This window comes from Carlito syrichta, unplaced genomic scaffold, assembly GCF_000164805.1.
Source record: "Carlito syrichta isolate Samal-C Ts95f unplaced genomic scaffold, Tarsius_syrichta-2.0.1 Scaffold135850, whole genome shotgun sequence".
In the NCBI taxonomy this organism is placed as follows: Eukaryota; Metazoa; Chordata; class Mammalia; order Primates; family Tarsiidae; genus Carlito; species Carlito syrichta.
In genome coordinates, this window is record NW_007079946.1 from 194,300 (window position 1) to 214,694 (window position 20,395).

General features: G+C 42.7%; 1 protein-coding gene across 1 annotated transcript; it reads left to right on the forward strand.

Moving 5' to 3' along the window:
- Positions 1-167: 167 nt before the first annotated feature.
- Positions 168-13,839, forward strand: SPRTN (SprT-like N-terminal domain). Its single transcript, XM_021708351.1, has 4 exons — positions 168-261; positions 6,052-6,180; positions 9,821-10,088; positions 11,345-13,839. Exons 1-4 carry the CDS (start codon positions 199-201, stop codon positions 12,094-12,096), a joined length of 1,212 nt encoding a protein of 403 aa, XP_021564026.1. The 5' UTR covers positions 168-198; the 3' UTR covers positions 12,097-13,839.
- The last annotated feature ends 6,556 nt before the right edge of the window (positions 13,840-20,395 follow it).

Below are 20,395 nucleotides of genomic sequence, written 5' to 3' on the forward strand. Positions count from 1 at the left end.
TGGAGGGCCGGGCCGGGCCGGGCCGGGGAGGAGCGCGGGCCGCCAGCCTGGGGGTTTTCCCCGCGCGAGCTGCCCGAGAACGCACACGCGTTGGCCGTTTCACGCTTCCCGGGGGTGCGAGTTGGGGAGAGTAACGTGCTTTTGTGGCGGTTCTCTTCTAGGTGCGCTGGGATCTGCAGCTACGAAGGGGAGGGTGGCATGTGTTCCATCCGGCTCAGCGAACCTCTTTTAAAGTTGAGGCCCCGGAGGGATCTTGTGGAGGTATTCTTCGCATAAACCCGCTGCTTAGCTCCGTCATTTGCAAATGCTTCTCGATGGCTTAGACCGCTGTGCCTTAGCCTGTCCACAGCACTTTACTTTTCATTTTTCCTTACTCGATGTGACTCTAGAGACGTGGGGCACCAGTCCGGGTGAGGCACACGGGTCGTCTGTGTGCGGGTGAAGGTGGGGTCTCCGACCGGCCCTCGCGGCCCCTGGGTTAGGGCCGGGTGCCCATCATGTTGCCAGTTTCTGCCCCCACCCCCTCGCGACGTCCCGCTACTTCTGGTAGCCTGTACCTGTTTTTAAAAACCACTTTGGGGGCGACCCTTCGGGTCCCCTCCCACTGTGGGAGCTTCTCTGTCCTCTCAGTAAATCCTGCTTTAAAAGAAGGAGTAGTAAAATAAAATAAAAAATCACTTTGCCCTCAGTGCAGACTTGATCTGTGGGTCAAATAATAAATACCTTGTTTTTCCAGTGCTTCGTAGAAAAGCTTCTAGGTATATTATCTCTGTTGATTTTTACATGTTCCCTGCTTATGTTGTGTGCTGTTATTTTTATCTTTATAAATGAGGAAATTAGATTGAAATCAGGTTAAGTAAATTGCCTTGAGTTATATATTTAAAAGCGGACAAAAACTTAGCCTCTGAGTCTTCTTTTCAGACACACACATTTTGATTCCTCTCTGTTTGACAGCCACACTCTTGTCTGGGACACCCAGCTGGAGCTGGCAGTGCAAACCAGAGTGAGGGCACACTCCATATCTAGAGTTGGTGGTCAGCCCTATCAAAATGAAGCAGTGAGAACTCCAGGCTTACCTGAGTCAGGTTTAGTAGATGCCTGAAGTTCCCCAGGATGCACTTAGTGTGTCTTGTACTGTCCCAATTATATCACTTGGCAAATATACAGAAAAGTCGTGGTGAAGGTTCTCTGCATGGGGTGGGAAACATAAAACATGCTTGGAAATATGAGGGTGCTGTTTTTAAGGATAATAAAAAGCAATGGGGTTTTACAACAATATGAGTATACTTAACACTACAGAACTGTACACATGAAAATGGTTAAGGTGGTTTATCTTAATATGCTTTTTTAACTATGCATATATTTGAAAGTAGATAGCTACTAAATGTAAAATGGTGCAGTAGATTGTACTGTACCATTGGTTGATTAATGAAAAAGAAAGAAAGCCGGGCGTGGCGGCTCACGCCTGCAATCCCAGCACTTTGGGAGGCAGAGGCGAGAGGATTGCGTGAACTCAGGAATTTGAGACCAGCCTGAGCAACATGGCTAGACCTTGTCTCTACAATTTAAAAATTAGCCAGGTGTGGTGGCATGTGCCTGCGGTTCCAGGGGCTTGGAAGGCTGAGGTGGAAGGATTGCCTGAGCCCAGCAGGTCAAGGCTGCAGTGCTGTGAGTGCACCACTGCACTCCAGCCTGGGCAACAGAGTCAGACTCCCGTTCAAAACAAATTGAAAAAGAAAGAACAAAGTCCAGCTGCCATAAAAAGAAAGGCATAAACAAAATATTAGTAATTAAATGTAAATGGACTAAAGAGACTCCATTAAAGACATGAGATGACACGCTAGATTAAAAGGGACACGCGTACATTAAAGACATACATATTTTAAATTTAAAAATGAAATTTCTATCGTTGAAACGACAGAAAGCTATTGTGGCTGCATGGGTTGGGTATTATCTGAAATGCTTGGGACCAGAAGTGTTTTGGATTTTTTTTTTTTATGTTGGAATATATGCATTCTACATACCAGTTGAGCATTCCTAATCTGAAAATTCAAAATCTGAAATGCTCGAATGAGCATCTCCTTAGAGCATGACCTTTGAATGTCATGTAGGTGCTCAAAAAGTTTTGGATTTTGGAGCATTTCAGGTTATAGATTTTCAGATTAGGGATGCTGGACGGGGGGGGGGAGTTTTACTAGAAGAAAAGCGAAACGTTTTATAACAATGAAGTAGCCTGTTAAACGACAACACATAGTGACCCTAACAGATAACATAGCTTTACATTTTTTGAGACTTTAATTAGAAGCAATCAATCTACAGTTATAGTTGAAGATGTTAACACTTGTTTCTTAGCAACTCAACAAGTAGAAAAATATAGTATTCGTTTTTTTAAAGTTCATTGAAACAATTTGATTAACCAAATTAGCCTTGCAAGAAGTTCTCCTTGGAAGAGTAGTTGCTTAATGAATATGTATTACATAAATGATTAACTAAAAATTTGAATGATTTTTAAAGCAGCAGTTGAAAATGGGAAATGTGTGGTCATGGTATCAGTAGAGCGTTTCCCTTTGGCAGAAGGTTATAGTATCAAATTAGGTAAGAAGGACAGGAGGAGAAATCTGACTGTGGTCTGTATTTAAAGTACAGTTGTCCACTTTATAACAGCATTGCAGACCCCACATGCAACGGTGGTTCTATAAGATAATACCAGAATTTTATGGTGCCCTTTACTGTACCTTTTTTCTTCTGTATGTTTAGATGCACAAATACCATAATGTTATAATTGCCTGCAGTATTACAATAACATGCTGAACAGGTTTGTAGCCTAGGAACTATAGGTAGTACCATGTAGCCGAGGTGCGTAGTGGACCGTACCATCAAGTTTGTGTGAGTACACTCTAGGATGTTCGCACAAGGACATTCACTCAAAGATGCCCTTCTCAGAATGCATTCCTGTTGTTGAGTGAGGCGTGACTGTAAGCTGAATCATAATGGAATTCAGAAAAGGAAAAGACTTTTATCTCATTGAGGAGGTCAAGAAAAGCTTTATAAATGTAGATTTTATTTCTGTGACTGTCACCACTCTTACTGCTCATTCTTTATGGAGTACCTATTGCATGCCAACCTTTAGACTAGATTAACTGTAGCCTTTACCACAGCCCTCGCAAAATCGGGATATTCTGACCAGGCGTGGTGGCTGAAACCTATAATCCCGGCACTTTGGGAGGCCAAGGCGGGAGGATCACGTGAGCCCAGGAGTTCATGGCCAGCCTGGGCAACTTTGTGAGATCCAGTCTTTACAAAAAATCAAAACATTGCCCTGGCCTGGTGGCATCCACCTGTAGTCACAGCTACTCAGGAAGCTGAGGAAGGAGGATTGCTTGAACTCAGGAGTTTGAGGATGCGGTGAGCCATGATCGTGCCACTCTACTCCAGTCTAGGTGACAGAGTGAGACCCTGACTCAAAAAAAAAAAAAAAAAAATAGAATATTTCATTTTAGGGATGAAAAGCAAGTTGTAACTTGTCCCAGGTCTTCTGCATATGATCCTGGGTTTAGGCCCTAGTTTCCCAGGCTCTAAAGTTCTTGTTCTGTTCCCTATACCACTCAACTCATCAATACTGCTTTATAACTACTGCTAATGAAAATGTGGAGGAGAGTCTTAACGGACGAACTGGACTCTTGACAAACGGAGATAGTGGAGGAGGCTGCTTTTGGCAGAAGGGGAATAATGTGAAGAAAAGTGAGGTCAGAATACTTGTGGCCTATTTACGGCTGGAAGTAGTTGCTTTTGGCCAGATAGGATGCTAATGGGAAACAGGTGTGTTGGGACTGTTGTATCGATTGATCCTTGAGTCAAGCCTGAGTATGGAACATGGTAGATATGCAAAAATAGAAATGTTTGGTATGGTAGCGTGTCTTATTCTCAAGAAGTGCTTACTGTTTAATTAAATTGAACCAAAAATTAGGAACTTAAATTTGTTTCTCTTTTATGAGAGTCATTACATGAGACTAAAATTCACTGATGCCAGTATAGTTCTTCTGATAAATTTTTTTTTTAATTATACAGGATTATAAGAAAGGCATACTTTTGAAGATCTTCATGATTTTCTCTTTTAAAAAATGTAGTTGTGTTTTTTAGGACAGAAAATTCCAGCAGACTTCAATAACTTTTATTGATTTTGCCGGTGAACTTCTGCAAGGTCTCATACTTGGTGTGGAATGAGGAATAGGTTTTGCTTTTGGTTTGTTTTTAAAATGCACATGATTCAAAACCCCACAACTATAGAAGGATCACAGAGATACCTTGTTCAGTACCTGTCTCTATCCTGATCTCCTCCGCCTACTGTAGAAACTGGTCTCAATTTCTAATTCTTCCATTGTTTTGTTTTGCAAATATTGTAATACACTTTTCCTCCTCCCTGCCATATGTTTCTTACACAAATATTGTGTACACTCTTCTGTGTTTTGTCTTTTTCATTAAAACAGAACATTGTGTAGCTTTTTTGAGTCATTTCATTGATATCCTTTTTTCCTTTTTATTTTTTGAGTCAGTCTCACTCTGTCACCCAGGATGGAGCAGTGGCATGCTCGTGGCCACTGCACCTCCGCCTGCTGGGCTCCGGCGATCCTCATCTCAACCTTCCAAGCAACTGAGCTATAGGTGCAAGCCACCATGCCCAGCTAATTTTTGACTTGCTGTAGAGACAGAGTCTTGCCCAGTTGCCCAGGCTGGTCTCCACCCCTGGGCTCGGGCAGTCCTCCCGTCTCCACCTGCCAAAGGCATCCCTTTCGTTCTCTTTTATGGCCTCACGGAGTTCTCGTGCGGATGCGCTGCAGCACGTTCAGTCAGGCTCCGCAGGGGTTGTGCCCTTTTGCGCTCCCACCAGCGACGCATGGAGATGCTCGTATTCCCTGAGCTTTGCCAACAAGTGTGACGCTTTAGGTGTCTTGCCAGTCTTGATAAGCAGGAAATCTTATTCTAGTGTCGTGTTGATTTGCATTTCTCTTTGTACATGAGGCTGGGCTTTTTTCATGTTTATGAGTCAGTCATACTTTTTTTGTGAATCCCATGACATTTGCCCATTCGAAAACTGGGTTGTTTGTCGTTTTCCTGTTGGCATTTTGTTCATTCATGCATATGTCTATATATATATTTTTTTCCTTTTTTAGTTGGGGTCTCACTCTGTTGCCCATGGCTACTGCAGCCTCTGCCTGCTAGGCTCAGGTGATCCTTCTGCCTCAGCCTACCAAGTTGCTGGAACTACAGGCATGTGCCACCAACGCTGACTAATTTTTTTGATTTATTGTAAAGATGAGGTCTCACCGTGTTGCCCAAGCTGGTCTCAAACTCCTGGGCTCAGGCAGTCCTCTCACCTCCCCCCACAAAGTGCTAGGATTACAGGCATGAGCCACTGTGCCTGGCCCCTTTATGTATTTATTAGGAATGCATAGCCTGTGATATTCATTCTGAGTTTACCTTTTCACTTTACTTAGGGTGTTTTTGTTTTTGTTTTTCCCCCATCAGAATTTTAAAGCTTTCATGAGTCGAATTCACTGATCTTTTCTTCTGGACTTTGACTTGTTAAAAAGGCATTCCTAGACCAGGGAGATCTTAACCGCTACAAAGCTTCAGATATTACACAGGCCGAGTATCTTATCCGCACCAGAAGTGGGGCCAGAAGTGTCTCGGATTTCTACTTTTTTTCAGATTTTGGAATAATTGCATATACTTAGAGGTAGAGCATCCCAACTTCAAAATCTGAAATCTGAAATGTTCCAGTGAACTTTTCCTTTGAGCAGTATGTTGGCACTCAAAGTTTCAGATTTTGGAGCATTTCGGATTTCCAGATTTGGGATGCTCAACGTGTAATGCAAAGTTTTGTGAATGTGTGCTTATATGATTTTTCTGGAAAGATAATTTATGACTTTTAATCAATTTCTGAAAGAAGCCCATGATCCAAAAAAGCTTAAGACACCTGGTAAAGTAAGAAAATGTATTTGTATTTTCAAAAGTACTATAACAAATTAATTTGACTGTTTTCTGTTTCAGACTCTCTTGCATGAAATGATACATGCCTATTTATTTGTCACTAATAATGATAAAGACCGGGAAGGGCATGGTCCAGAGTTTTGTAAACATATGCACCGCATCAACCGCCTGACTGGAGCCAATATAACGGTATGTGAAGCCGCACGTGTTGATGATATTTAGCCCTTCCTTATGCAGTAATGCCTGGGATTTAACTGAAAATAGAGAACTAAGTAGAAACAAATGCTATCTTTGAGGATTTTCGTCAGCAAGCTAGAGGCTTAGAGGAGCGAATTGGCTTGTCTAGGACCACACTGTAGAATGACATCAGAAACGGCAGTATGCCCAAAGGCCCCGACCTCCCCTGGGGCCAGCGTCTTATGCATAGTTAATTCAGGCTGGGAGTACCTCTCTTCTGGACTCTGCAGTGATCTCGTAACTTTGTTTCCTTATGACAGTCACCCTCAATCTATCCTGTGTAAACAGTCTTTGCTTCATAGCTCTGCATCGCATTGTAGGAGGTAGCAAAGCCTGGGGTTCGCATCACTTATGTTCAAATCCTGGCGTCCCACTGCTTATTACCCTTGTGACCTGCTTAACTCTTCCATGCCATGTCTTACTTGCATGGCAGTGGAAGGTAACAGCAATCCCTATCTGTAGGATTCTTGTGAGCAGAAATGATTAAAGGAGAAGACATGTGCGAAACATTGTGGCACAGTTTGAGCACAGATTAAATGTTAGTTTTTATCATGGTTGCATTTGTGCTGTTTAGTGAACTTTTTCCTTTTTTCCTGCCTCCCACAACTCCCCTGCTTGAATCCTGTGTTTGTCTTATTTATTTTTGTTGGTCTATACTGGCTGTACATATTTTGGGGATACATGTGATAATTCGAGTCATAATCTCCGCTACTTTTTAACTGAACTTTTTACCTTCTTGCTTTCCTCATCTGTATCCTGCTCTGTAAAGTGTGTCACTTCTTGTTTTATGTCAGAACGCTGATTTTCCAAATGGGGTATGCCTTTATACCTTCTCCCTCCATTGATTCCTCTCAGCAGATAAAAGATTTTGCAGGTTTTTGTTCTGCTTTCATACTTCTGAATACAAGGTCACTCTTACTCATTTTTTTATACATCTGTATAAAATACATAATGTAATGTCCTTACATGGGCTTAGCAAATATTGAATTGAATTGAACTGAATGGAATATTAATTCCTACACAGATTAAATTCCTTGGTGTGTTTGGGTTTTGGTATATTTGGGTATTTACTTTCCTTGTAAAGGCCAATGTGATGGAAAGTGTTCACCCTTCAGATATTACTTTCTAGCTAACCGTTTTAATTTTCTAAAGCCCTCACTTAATTGTTGGTTACAGTGAGTTACTTCAACATCAGGAAAGTGGCATGCATTTAAAAAAAAAAATCAGCTATAAACATTCAGATTAAGGCTGGGTGCAGTGTCTCACACCTGTAATCCCAGCACTTTGGAGGGTGAGGCAGGAGGATTGCTTGAGCCCAGGAGTTTGAGACCAACCTGGGCAACACAGCAAGACCGCGTCTCTGCAAAAAATAAAAAAAAAGTGCTAGGCATTAGTCCCAGATGCTAAGGAAGCTGAGGTGGAAGGATCACCTGAGCCCAGCAGTTTGAGGCTGTGATTGTGCCACTGCACTCCAACCTGGGCAACAGAGCGAGACCCCGACTCCAAACAAACAAACGATTCAGATTAGCAAGAGAATTATGGAGTTCCTAGTATAAAATACTTTTAGTTTCTTTACTAGAATTTACGCTTTAAGCAAAGCCATGATTTACTTTCCACTGTTGAGTTGGAAGCTATTGTTTTATCTTGTATGTCTGTATTTTAGGAGAGGTTTTATAGAGTAAACACCCCGTGCTTTCACAGGTTACATCCTGTTATAATGAACTCCACAGGGTTTCTACTTTCACAATTTAGAGCAGTTTTATTTTAGTGACTACAATCTTGAGTCACATTCCTAGGCAGTAGGAGTTCCAGGAATTGGAAGCAAAATAGATCCAATTCCCTTTTTTGCTCATTGTTAAGTGAAGAGTTCTGAACATGATAGCAGAGGGTATCATATACCTCTTTGCCCCAGAACCTATGTTAGCCCCTTCTGCATCTAATACAATGTGCATTATTTGCATGTTTGCCAAGTTATAGACTTTTTTTTGCTCATAATGGAGAAATAGCATATAACTAACTATAGAGTGATAGAAAGCGTAACATTCTTTCCCACTAGGGGAATTTATTAGAAAGTCAAATAAATGTCTTTGATTAAAAATAACTTCACATACAGATGTCCCTTATTCTTAGACATTTGTGTAAGAAAGTAATGTTCCCCTGAGGCGGCAGAAGAAGGTGTGCCTAGTCATTTAGGAGTAGCGTTGTTAAAATGGTGTTCTGGAGTCCTCGGTGCCGCTGTGCTAGGGGAGCTGACCCTCTTTCAGTCACGGCTTCTCCTTTATCTAGTGTCTACTTAGAGTCTAAGTAAAAGTTTAATTAGGGGGTTAAAAAAAAAAAGCATCCTGCTTTAAGACTTCCAGAGAACTTTCCTCATGCCATGCACTATGTTAGCCATCTGGGACACAAAAAACGAAAACATTTGAATCCTAGAGAACTGTTCAGTTTGGTAAGAGAAATACACTTATAAACAGATGTTACCCCATAAGGCATGTTACAGAGACATGAGCAAAGAGCTTTGAGAATGTGAGAGTGAGTTTGGGGTAGGTTGCTTGTGTTGTTAGGGTCAAACATTTGTAGGAAATAGTTTAGTTCTTCAGAACCCTTTAATATTGTTACTTATGTGGAAAATTTCATTATAGCAGTGGGAATCATTCTTTGTTGTTTTTGAGACAGTATCTGAATCTGTTACCCAGACTGGAATACAGTGGCATGATCATGGTTCACTGCAACCTTGATCCCTGGGCTCAAGTGATCCTTCCACCTCAGCCTCCTGAGTAGCTGGGATTATAGGCATACACCACCATACACAGCTAATTTTTGTATTTTTTGTAGAAATGAGGTTGCTTAGGCTGATCTCAAACTCCTGGCCTCAAGCAATCCTCCTACATCGCCTCCCAAAGTACTGGGATTACAGGTGTGAGACACTGTACCCAACATGGAATGAGTCTCACTCTGTCACATACAGATGTCCCAGGCTGAGCCTTGACCTGCTGGGCTCAGGTGATCCTTCCGCCTCAGCCTTCCAAGTAGCTGGAACCACAGGCATGTACTACCATACCCGACTAATTTTTTGATTTAACGTAGAGACAAGGACTTGCTATGTTGCTCAGGCTGGTCTCGAACCCCTGAGCTCAGGCAGTCCTCTCACCTCCACCTCCCAAAGTGCTGGGATTACAGGCTTGAGCCACCGCACCCAGCTGGAATGATTCTTATTTATTACAGTGTTATATAAAATTTTATCTGTATCCTAATTTTTGACTACTTTAAAATTTGGCTTCTGGAACTTTTAAGCATTCATAGATTTCTGTGGTTTTTTTTTTTTTTTTTTCTTTTTTTCAATTTTTTTTGTCTTCTACTTTCACGTGCTTGTATCGTTAAACAGTTTAGGAATTATTAAGTAAATTATTACTGTTTCCATTAAAATGGACTTTTGAACAAAAACTAAATATAGTTGCTGTCTTTTCCAAAATAATAACTTTTAGAAAGCTCTGGAAAATGGAAAGTTTCAAAAATTAAAAATACTGCTTATATAACATGTTTTGTTAATATTGTTAACTTGCTTATGAAGACTAAAAAGTTTCTCTCAACCCAGGTGTATCATACCTTTCATGATGAGGTGGATGAGTATCGGCGGCACTGGTGGCGTTGTGATGGACCATGCCAGTACAAACCACCATATCATGGCTATGTCAAACGTGCTACCAACAGGGCACCCTCTGCTCATGACTATTGGTGGGCTGAGCACCAGAAAACCTGTGGAGGTACTTACATAAAAATCAAGGAACCAGAGAACTACTCAAAGAAAGGCAAAGGAAAGACAAAATTAGGAGAGCACCCAGGATCAACTGTAGAGAATAAAGGTATCTTCATGTGTATTCTTCCACCTTTTCTGTGACCACAGCTACAATATAAAGACAATATTGTCGCTTAGAGAACTGGTATTAAGGTAAGCTTAAGGATTATTTATAGATGTTTTCATGTGTAGTCTTCAGAAAAAATCCTGACTGGGTGCAGTGGCTCATGCCTATAATCCCAGCACTTTGGGATGCTGAGGCAGGAGGATCACTTCAGTCCAGGAGTTTGAGACCATCCTGGGCAACATAGTGAGACCTTGTCTCTGCAAAAAATTCAGAAAATTAGTTCGGCACGGTGGTACACACCTGTAGTCTCAGCCACTCAGGAGACCGAGGCAGAAGGATTGCCTGATCCCAGAAAACTGAGGCTGCGGTGAGAGAGCGAGACCTCAACTCAAGAAAAGACGAAACATCCCATTGTCTGTGAAACGGTGGTAGGAAAATGTGCTTTGCTCTGTATAGAAGTGAGTAAATGTAGGAATAGTTTCCACTGATAATATTTGAGGTAAAGTCCCTTTCCTTATCTTGACTCACCGAGTTATTAGGAAACAGAAGGCAAAAAGATTGTCAAAAATAAAAACAATAATTCAAGTAACAATGCCTGGAATGTAAGTCCTAACTACACCCCTTCCGATCAGTTGGACTCTGTCCAAGTGACTTTTACTATTGATGCATGTATGTTCATTGGGAGAAGAATGGGAAAAGGATATGACATATATCGGCCAGTACTTTGTTTTCAAGGTTTACCCCTTTCCTGGGAAGTTCAGAGTTACTGTCTTTTGAGGAGGTCACCAGGCTACTGAAGTCGATGCGTCTTCCCTGGGGAAGCTGCTGATTTGATGTGGTAGGATCCAGAAGCATAGGTCATCTTTTGCAAATCTGGAATGGTCAGTACGTCAGGGAGTTGGAGAAGAATGCATGGGGAGAGACTCGTCCTCCTTTGTGTGAACAGGAGGAAAGATAAGATTGAGCAGCAAGTTTTTCCTTGTACAGCTACACATAAAGGAAACTAAGCAGTTTTCACGGTAAACTGTGTTGTTATTGGTCTTTGGCATAATAGGATCCTGTCTCTGTATGTGAGGTTTTTTTATCCTTTGTGTCCTGACTTCTGAAGATTATATTTCTCTCATTAATAGGTAACTATTGCATGTTTCTAAGTTAGAATGAAATGTTATTTCTTCGTTTTTGAGAAAACTATTCAGTAGCTTAATACTTGTTACCATGTTTGAGTTGAGGAAATATCTTATTTGCTTCTTTTGCAGATAAACCCAACAGAGGTGGGACACAGCTGTTAATCCCTTTTAGTGGGAAAGGATATGTTCTAGGGGAAAGAAGCAGTTTACCTTCATCTGGGAAAGTGATCATCTCACATGCCATTGATAAGACCTCAGATCTTTTAAGTCAAAACCATTCAGCAAATGCTTTAAGATCTAATTCTCAAAATGAGGTGAAATTTGAACAGAACAGTTCAAATAAAAAAACTTCACATCTAGTCTCTCCTGTTCTTAGTACTGGTCACCAAAATGTTTTAAGCAACTACTTTCCTAAAGTATCAGTTGCCAACCAAAAGGCTTTCAGGATTGTGAATGGATCTCCGAGGGAAAGTATAACAGTTGGTGGCATTACTAAAAACTCCATCTCTTCTAGTTCTCAAAGCAGGGTTACATCGTCGAGGGTGTCCATAAGAAATTCTTTAAGAACAGGGGAATCAACATCTGTGACTCCCTCCCAGGACGCGAGTGAATCTGAAGATGCGTTCCCAAATAAGCGACCCAGGCTAGAAGGCAAGACTGTTTCCGACAACTTCTTTGTCAAGAAAAAGCAAATGCAGAGTGGTGATAATGACCCAAAGAATAGTTCGTGTCCTGCAACCACTGTTCAGAATTTCAACAGTTCATCCAGCCAGAGCAAAATGGTTAGTTGCCCGGTTTGCCAGGATGAAGTTTTGGAATCTCAGATTAATGAACACTTGGACTGGTGCCTTCAAGATGAGAGCCTCAAAGTCAGAAGCTGAAAAAAAAAATCTTTGAAAAGTGAATGAGTCCCATGTACCTGTGTTACCTCTCTGATGTGCTGTGTCAACCTGTCAGGAAGTTCTGTTTAATTCTGAGATTTGTAGGTTATAATCTAGCTCACACAACCAATACAAAGTGTTTTATTTCATATGCACATATATAGGATTCTAATGAAAGACTTTGTGTCTCAAGGTGCTTATATTCACTCTTGCCTTATGTATATACCGTAGCCCAGGGTTTTTTCTGCTTATATAAATGTATACTTTTTAGATACTTCTTTCTTTTTAAATCTGTGGTTAAAGGTTTTAAAATCTATTAATCTTTTTATTTGTATACATTCCTAAAAATATTTGTATGAAGAATCCTGTCAGCTATTTGGTTAAGTTGGATATCTCTTTGTTAATATTATAACTGATTCCCTTCATAATGGTTAACTGGTAAACCTTCATATTGTCAGACACTGAGCAAAAACCCAGTCTAGAGTACAAAGTTTATGAGTTGTTTTAGGATATTCAGCGTTTTTTGCTTTTCTGGGTTTTGTTTTTTGTAAAATCTCAACAGGAAATATATTTTCTATATTTTAAAGAATTCTATTTCTCTGTTACCTTTACTAAATGGTGGCAGTGGGTTTTAGAGATTTTAGGTCAAAGTAGATATGGAATATAGTAAAATACGTAAATTTCCTTTGGAATATTACTAGTAACAAATGGCCCTGTGATTCTGCAGGCCAAATTTTGAATTGAATTTAGCTGTTTTCTTAAATTTAGCAAAGTGAGTGGTTACAATTCAGTGTGATCAGTAACTTTAACAAAGTATAACATAACAAAGTGGCCTAGCTTATATAACAGTGGAACGTTCTCTGGAAACAATATTGTGAACCTTACACCAAAGTTGAAACCATTGTAATAAAATTGTCATTTGTGCATATTTTAAGAGAGAGAGAGAGAGAGAGAGTGTGTGTGTGTGTGTGTGTGTAAATGTTTTCCATGTTATATGGAAGGGACAAAGATACTTTGAGTTTACTTTTAGTCTCATGGCTGTACCTCCTGCATTTGGCACAGTCCCAAGGACTAAGTTGTTGACAAATTTACTTTTTTCCTAACTTCGTTGCAATATGGGTGACAGATCTTAAGCGTACAGCTGGGTAACTTTTACATAGTGTTCACCTGTGTAACTACTACCCAGGTCAAGTTAGAGAACATTTCTGTTGCCACAAAAGGCTTTCTATCAGTGCCTGTTCTCACTTGATACCCACCAGCCTCATCACCCACCGAGTCACCACTATTTTCACGTCTGTCAGCACAGATCAGCCTGTTTTTGAACTTCATAAAGTAGTATCTTTGTTGCTGTGTGTAGCAGAGGTTTGTTTTAATTGCTCCGTAGTATCTGTATGAATATACCAGAATTCTTTTATCCATTCCAATGTTAATAAGCATTTAAGTTATTTCCAATTTGGGGTTTTTAAGAATAATGCAGCTAAGGACATTCTTATTCATTTCAGTTGGGTATATATCCAGGAGTGGAGTTGCTGGGATACAGGGTATATTTATGTTTAGTTTTAGTAGATACTGCCAGTTTACACTCATACCAGCAATGTCTAAGAGTTTTAGTTGTTCATTCTTGACACTGTTACCAATCTTTTTCAGGTTGGATATCTGGTTGGGTGTTTACAAATTTTGATATTCGTTAAAGCATGACATTAAATAATAGCATTCAATAAATAGTTATAATGGCTGTTAAAATGTGTGTTATGTTCACTATTTGTAGTTATACTTTATTATAGAGGATCGTTTTTTTCTGTAAATAAATTTAACAAGTTTGTGCAATTAAATATTTTTTGAGCCCAAACGGCACAAGGTTCTGGTGCTACAAAGTGACTAAGATGGCCCTTGTCGTCATGGAACTGAGGTGAGACAACAGCAGGTTAACCTGAGTGTAGTCTGTAGGCGCTGTGATGACAAGGGCTTCTGCCAGGCGCTGTGGGAAAACTGGGAAGGACAGTTAGTACTGCCCAGGCTTGAAAGGATGTTTCTTGGAGGAGGCAGCATCCCAAGTTGAATCTTCCAGGGTGAGTCAGGTTAGCCTGATTAAAGAAAAGTTTTGGAAGGGGCCTTACGGAGAAGGAGCACAGGTGCATGGAAACGCTAGCATGCGCTAAGGCGGTGATCAGCTGTTTGAAATGAATAGAGTGTCAAGTGTGAGGGGCAAAATGGCAGAAAAGAAAGACTGCAGTTGGGACAGATCTAGCGAGGTAGAATTTTCAGGGCAGGGGCCACATCATGTTCTCCAGTTTATGTCTGGCTTGTGAGGTGCCTGTTGGTTCAGGGGAGAACTGGAAAGGGTCATAAGCCAGTCAAGATGTGTTGAGAAGTGCTCTTCATGAATTCTGGGGACAGCATCGATGGGAGGAGGAAGGGCAGTGGCAGGGACCAAGAGGAGGGGTTTGAGAAACAATCAGGCAATTAAGTCAGATGCACATGTCAGGTTCCAGGGAATGATGGAAATCTGAGATAAGCCTTTTCTTCGTTTGTGTTAAAACACTTGAGAAAAATTGCACCCTAAGAATTCTGTTACTCGCCCACATCAGAGGCATTTATATTACAGGAATGAAATCGTTTTCTGTTTGTTTTCATTTAGGCTATTCCTTTTAAAGCAGATTTCCTCTCTCAATATCAGAGCTGGTGATTCTGGTTCAACCTGTACGTGCTGTTGCTGCTCATTGTGGGGAGATGGGGTTATAGATCCTGTTTTTAGAAAAACCATTTTTAAAAGTTACGGTTGCACATTACCTTGGACAATTAACTTTAGAAAGTTGTGTTTCGCTTTTGTGGACTATACATGCATATTCTAACTGGAAATTCTATGGTGGGTGGGAAAATCCTAGGATTAAAAACTCATAACGTCCCATTGTCCCAGAACACGAAGGTTGTATTTTTTTCAAGGCTCATAGGATTTTTAAAAATAATGTCGAAGTGAAACAGAAGATGTGTCTTCCAGCAAAACTATGTAGCTAGAACCCTATGCCTGTGACTTTGTGGTATCTTAGTGCTTTGTGTGTGTTTTAATCCTGGTATGTAGTAATCCTGAGCCAATGGCTTCCTTTTATTCTTTGCCTCACTTTTTTTTGTCCCTGAGTCTATTGGCTTTTTAGCAATTTGTTGCAGTTGTTGACTGTCAGAGTATCTAACCAAGTGAAGGGAAACCTTAATGTGACAATTCTTACCAAGTAAAGTGACCAGAAATTAGCAGAAAAGGAAGAAATGTAGAGATTATCTCTGGCATTCCATTATTTTTACTAGTATCCCACAGAATGTTGGAAGTTATATGATGACACACTTCATCATCACGTATCTTTTGAAATGAAAAGCAGCACTTTGGGAGGCCGAGGTGAGAGGATTGCCTGAGCCCATGGTTCGAGACCAGCCTGGGCAACTTGGTGAGACCTTGTCTCTACAGTAAATAAAAAAATTAGCTGGGCGTGGTAGCACGTGCCTGTGGTTTCAGCTACTTGGGAAGGCCGAGGCGGAAGGATCGCCAGAGCCCAGCAGGTCGAGGCTGCGGTGGCCGGGAGTGTGCCACTGTACTCCAGCCTGGGTAGCAAGGTGAGACTCCGACTCGGGGGAAAAAAAAGAATTGAAAAGTAAAAGACTTGAGGATTTTTTTTTTTTTTTTTGAGTTGGAGTCTCACTCTGTCGCCCAGACTGGAGTAGAGTGGCCGCTCCCGGCCACCGCAGCCTCGACCTGCTGGGCTCCGGCGATCTTTCCGCCTCGGCCTTCCAAGTAGCTGGAACTAGACTTGAGGATCTTAAGTGACTCTGGAACCGTGCCATTATTAAAATTTCCAACACTGTACACTTGCATAGAAACAAGTTGCTGTTTGCTTTCTTCCTTCAGTGCTGGTGCTAAATCTACCAAGATTTAGCCTCTTGTTTACTGAACACTAGAGGGAGCCCTTGGTAAGCAAAATTCTGTGAAATCTTTGGAGGCTGAGGAAAGCCAAGTGGGTAAGAGAAAGAAACTTGCTGACAACTGGAACACGAATTGCCAGTTCTGATTCATACGTACGAAAGAATAGGTTATGATCTCAAGTCCTGTGAGGGAACACAGCAAGCAAGGAATGTGTGCTTGTACAAACAAACAAAGGCTGATCTAAAGGGCACCATAATCTCCCTAAACTTGTTTTCAAACATTTCAGTTTTCACTCAACACGCAACAGTCTTCTCCAAGGACCCAGATAGGCAAAACGTGATCAGGCTCGGCAGGAGGTGTTCCAGACAAGGTAAGACCTGTGCTTTTATACTATTTCATAAATTATAGTACTCTTCCTTTGAATATGTCTAACACTTTTCTCTTTGCCCTAGTTCATCTAGATTAGTCTGGAAGCTTCCTAGGACATAAATTATATCTTTTGCTCCTGGCTTAGAAGTCTAACAGAGTCAACAGGTACTTTTTAGATTCTTGGTGTTAAGTGAATGACAGGATCAGGCATTTCTCAAGTTCGGTGCTTATGTGCCTTTGCAAAAACATCTTGGCCGGGCTTGGTGGCTCAGCCTGTAATCCCAGTGCTTTGGGAGGCCGAAGTGAGTGAATTGCCTGAGTCCGCGGGTTCGAGACCCACCCGGGCAACTTGGCAAGACCTCATCTCTACAATAAATCAAAAAATTGTCTGGGTATAGTAGCGCACACCTCTGGAAGGCTGAGGCAGAAGGATCACCTGAGCTCAGCAGGTTGACGCTGGGGTGGCCGTGAGTGTGCCATGGCACTCAAGCCTGGGCGACAGAGTGAGACTCCAACTCAAAAATAAATAAATAAGATAAAACATACAATCCAATGCTTATAAAAAGAAAATCTGGATTTAGCCTGGGTGCAGTGGTTCACACCTATAATCCCAGCACTTTAGGAGGCTGAGACGGGGATCACCTGAGCTTAAGAGTTTGAGACCAGCCTAGGCAACATAGTGAGGCCTTGTCTCTACAAAAAATAAATCAGGCCAGGCTCAGTGCCTCAGCCTGTAATCCCAGCCCTTTGGGAGGCGGAGGCAAGTGGACTGCCTGAGCCTGCGAGTTCGAGATCAACCCAGGCAACTTGGTGAGACCTTGTCTCTACAATAAATCAAAAATTAGCCAGGTGTGGTAGCACGCGCCTATAGTTCCAGCTCCTTGGAAGGCTGAGGTGGAAAGATTGCCGGAGCCCAGCAGGTCAATGCTGGGGTTGCGTGGGCATGCCACTGCACTCCAGCCTGGGCCATGGAGTGAGACTCCAACTCAAAAAAAAAAAAAAAAAAACATTAGTTTGTGTAGTCCCCGTCCTCAGTCCGAGAGGCTGAGGCAGAAGGATCACATGCACCCAGGCGGTCAAGGCTGCAGTTGAGCTATGACTGTGTTATCACATTTCAGCCTGAACAGAGTGAGACCCTGACTCAAAAAAAAAGAAAATCTGGATTAACCTGGGAGGGTACTTGTTAAAAACAACAAATCCCTGTCTTGTGCAGTGGCTTGCATGGCAAGGTTGCTTGAGGCCAGGTGTTCGAGGCTGCAGTGAGCTGTGATCACACCACTGCACTCCAGTCTGGGCCACAGAGAAAGAGCCTGTCACTTAAAAACAAAACAAAAAGAAGACACCTTATAGGATTCTTTTACATATTTGCATACCTTTAAAATAATTCGATAAGTTTGTGAGTATATATACACATATACACATGTATAAATGGCTTCATTTATAAAGATGAGCCCACACTTACTTGTTCAGTGGCATTCTTAACACTAAGTAATCAAAGAGCCACTGTCATGGGATCCCCAAGCAGAGGCTGGAGTCTAGCTTCTCAGCGTGACACGTCCTCTTTTTATAAGCATCGGATTGTGTGTTTTCTTTTTATAAGCATCGGATTGTGTGTATGTCTCCTGTCCAGCCTCGCTGCTGTGCCAGAGTCACTGTGTGGAAGTTCCTCTCCATGCATACATGTGTGCGTGTGAGTCCCTCCCACTTGCTAGCACTTCGTAACTGTTGTTTTCTTGGCTGCTTCCCTGCTTTCTTTCAGTGCCCTTCAGCATATTTTCGGTTGAGCGTATTCCTCCCTGGCTACCCTGTAGCTAAATCTTTTTTTTTTTTTTTTTTTGAGTCGGAGTCTCGCTCTGTCGCCCAGACTGGAGTGCAGCGGCCGCTCCCGGCCACCGCAGCCTCGACCTGCCGGGCTCCGGCGATCCTTCCGCCTCAGCCTTCCGAGTAGCTGGAATTACAGGCGCGCGCTACTATGCCCGGCTGATTTTTTGATTTATTGTAGAGATGAGGTCTCGCCAAGTTGCTCAGGTGGGTCTTGAACCCACGGGCTCAGGCAGTCCACTCACCTCAGCCTCCCAAAGGCGCGGGTTTACAGGCTGAGCCACCAAGCCCGGCTGTAGCTAAATCTTAATGAGAGATCACTGTCTTCTTCAGTTTCTTTTCTGAGTTACATTTACCCCTTGTTCCGCAGCTTTCTGGGGTTGGTTCCTTTCTGTTGTAAGATTTTGGATTTCTAATTTCCGATGTTAATTTTTCTTTCAGAGGCCGATTTGATTCAGACTAGATGCTATGGTTTTCTGCCGCCTTATGGTTGGTACTTTTAATTGGCTATCATTGAGTCTCATTTTTTCTTATGGTGGCATTTATGAAACATTATCCTATTTCTGCTCATTTCATAAGGTTTTGTTTTCCTTGATTTGCAAAAATAGTGGGTTCTCTGTAGGCAGGGGCAAGGGGTTTGGGGGACTTACTCGATTCTTTGATTTGAGTGTTCTCCTCTATAGGTAGAGTGGAAAGCACTTTCTCAGAGATGACACTCTTTTGGTCAGGGAAGTAGTAAGAGTTGAGGTCTCTTGATTCTGCAGTTCCTTTTTTTTCCTTCTGTGGGACTCTTGCTTCCTTCTGTCACCTACCATCAAGTCTGAGAGACATCTCCTACTCTCCAAAATCAGCTACCTTCTCCCAATGGCCGCCTTAAATCGTGGGCACCTTTAAACTTCCTCTCTGGCCGGGCTCGGTGGCTCAGCCTGTCACCCCACGCTTTGGAAGGCTGAGGCGAGCAGATTGCCTGCGCCTGTGGTTTCAAGACCAGCCCGGGCATCTTGACGAGACCTCATCTCTGCAGTAAGTCAAAAATGAGCTGGGCGTGGTAGCACGCACCTATAGTTCTGCCTACTGGGAAGGCTGAGGCGGAAGGATCGCCGGAGCCCAGCAGGTGGAGGCTGTGGTGGCCAGGAACGTGCCACTGCACTTCAGCCTGGGCAACAGAGCCTGCCTCCAACTGAAAAAAACCAGAAATCCACTTCTTCCTGTCTCGACATCCCAGTGGCCAGGGTTTGGGTGCATCGGTGTCAGGCTTACCAGTGTTTTCATCACGCGCTGTAGGGCCCCTGGCTTTCTCCCGGGTATTCCACTGGTAGGCGCCCACTGTCCTCGTCTCCTTGCCACACGTTTTCTGCCTGGCTCTTGGCCCTCGTGAGGATTCTGATGCTGGCTCTAGATTCTGATGCTTATTCCTCTGCTTATTTCGATGTAAGTTGAAAGATTTTCTGTCTCAGTTACGCTGTAGGCACAGGTGAAGGGTGACTGCTCTGTCTGTGTGGTTTTTGGAAGATTATGAAGGAGATTCAGACTTAGGCAGCAGCCAGTGTCCCTTAGAAAGCCAGAAGCCCAAGTGCCTCCCTCTCAAGTGTGAACACACAAGCAAGAATTACCAGGCATTTGAGGGAAAACTTGTAGCAAGGAGACAAAATTAGAACCAACAGGCAAACAGGTCAAACGGTGTGTCCACTAGAAAGGACGGGATGAGGCCAGGCACAGTGGCTCACACTTGTAATCCTAGCATTTTGGAAGGCTGAGGTGAGAGGACTGCTTGAACCCAGTTCGAGACCAGCCTGGGCAAGAAAGCAGAAATGAAGAAATTGGTGGGGTGTGGTAGTGCCCACCTGTAGTCCCAGCTACCCGGCTGGCTGAGATGGAAGGACGGCCTGAGCCCGGGAGGTTGCGGTGGTGGCGAGCCATGATCACCGTGGTCATGCCACTGCGCTCCAGCCTGGGCAAGAGGTGGGCTCTAACTACAAAAAAAAATCGTTTTTCAAAGGACAGGTTTTGGGTGTGTGCACCTATTTAAATAGAGAACTAGAAAACAGAAGTTCGCAGCTGGGCTCGGCGGCTCCGCCTGTCATCCGGCGCCTTTGGGAGGCCGAGGCGAGCGGCTTGCCTGAGCCCGCGGGTTCGAGACCCGCCTGGGCAACTTGGCGAGCCCTCGTCTCTGCAGGAAGTCAAAAGGTCAGCCGCGCG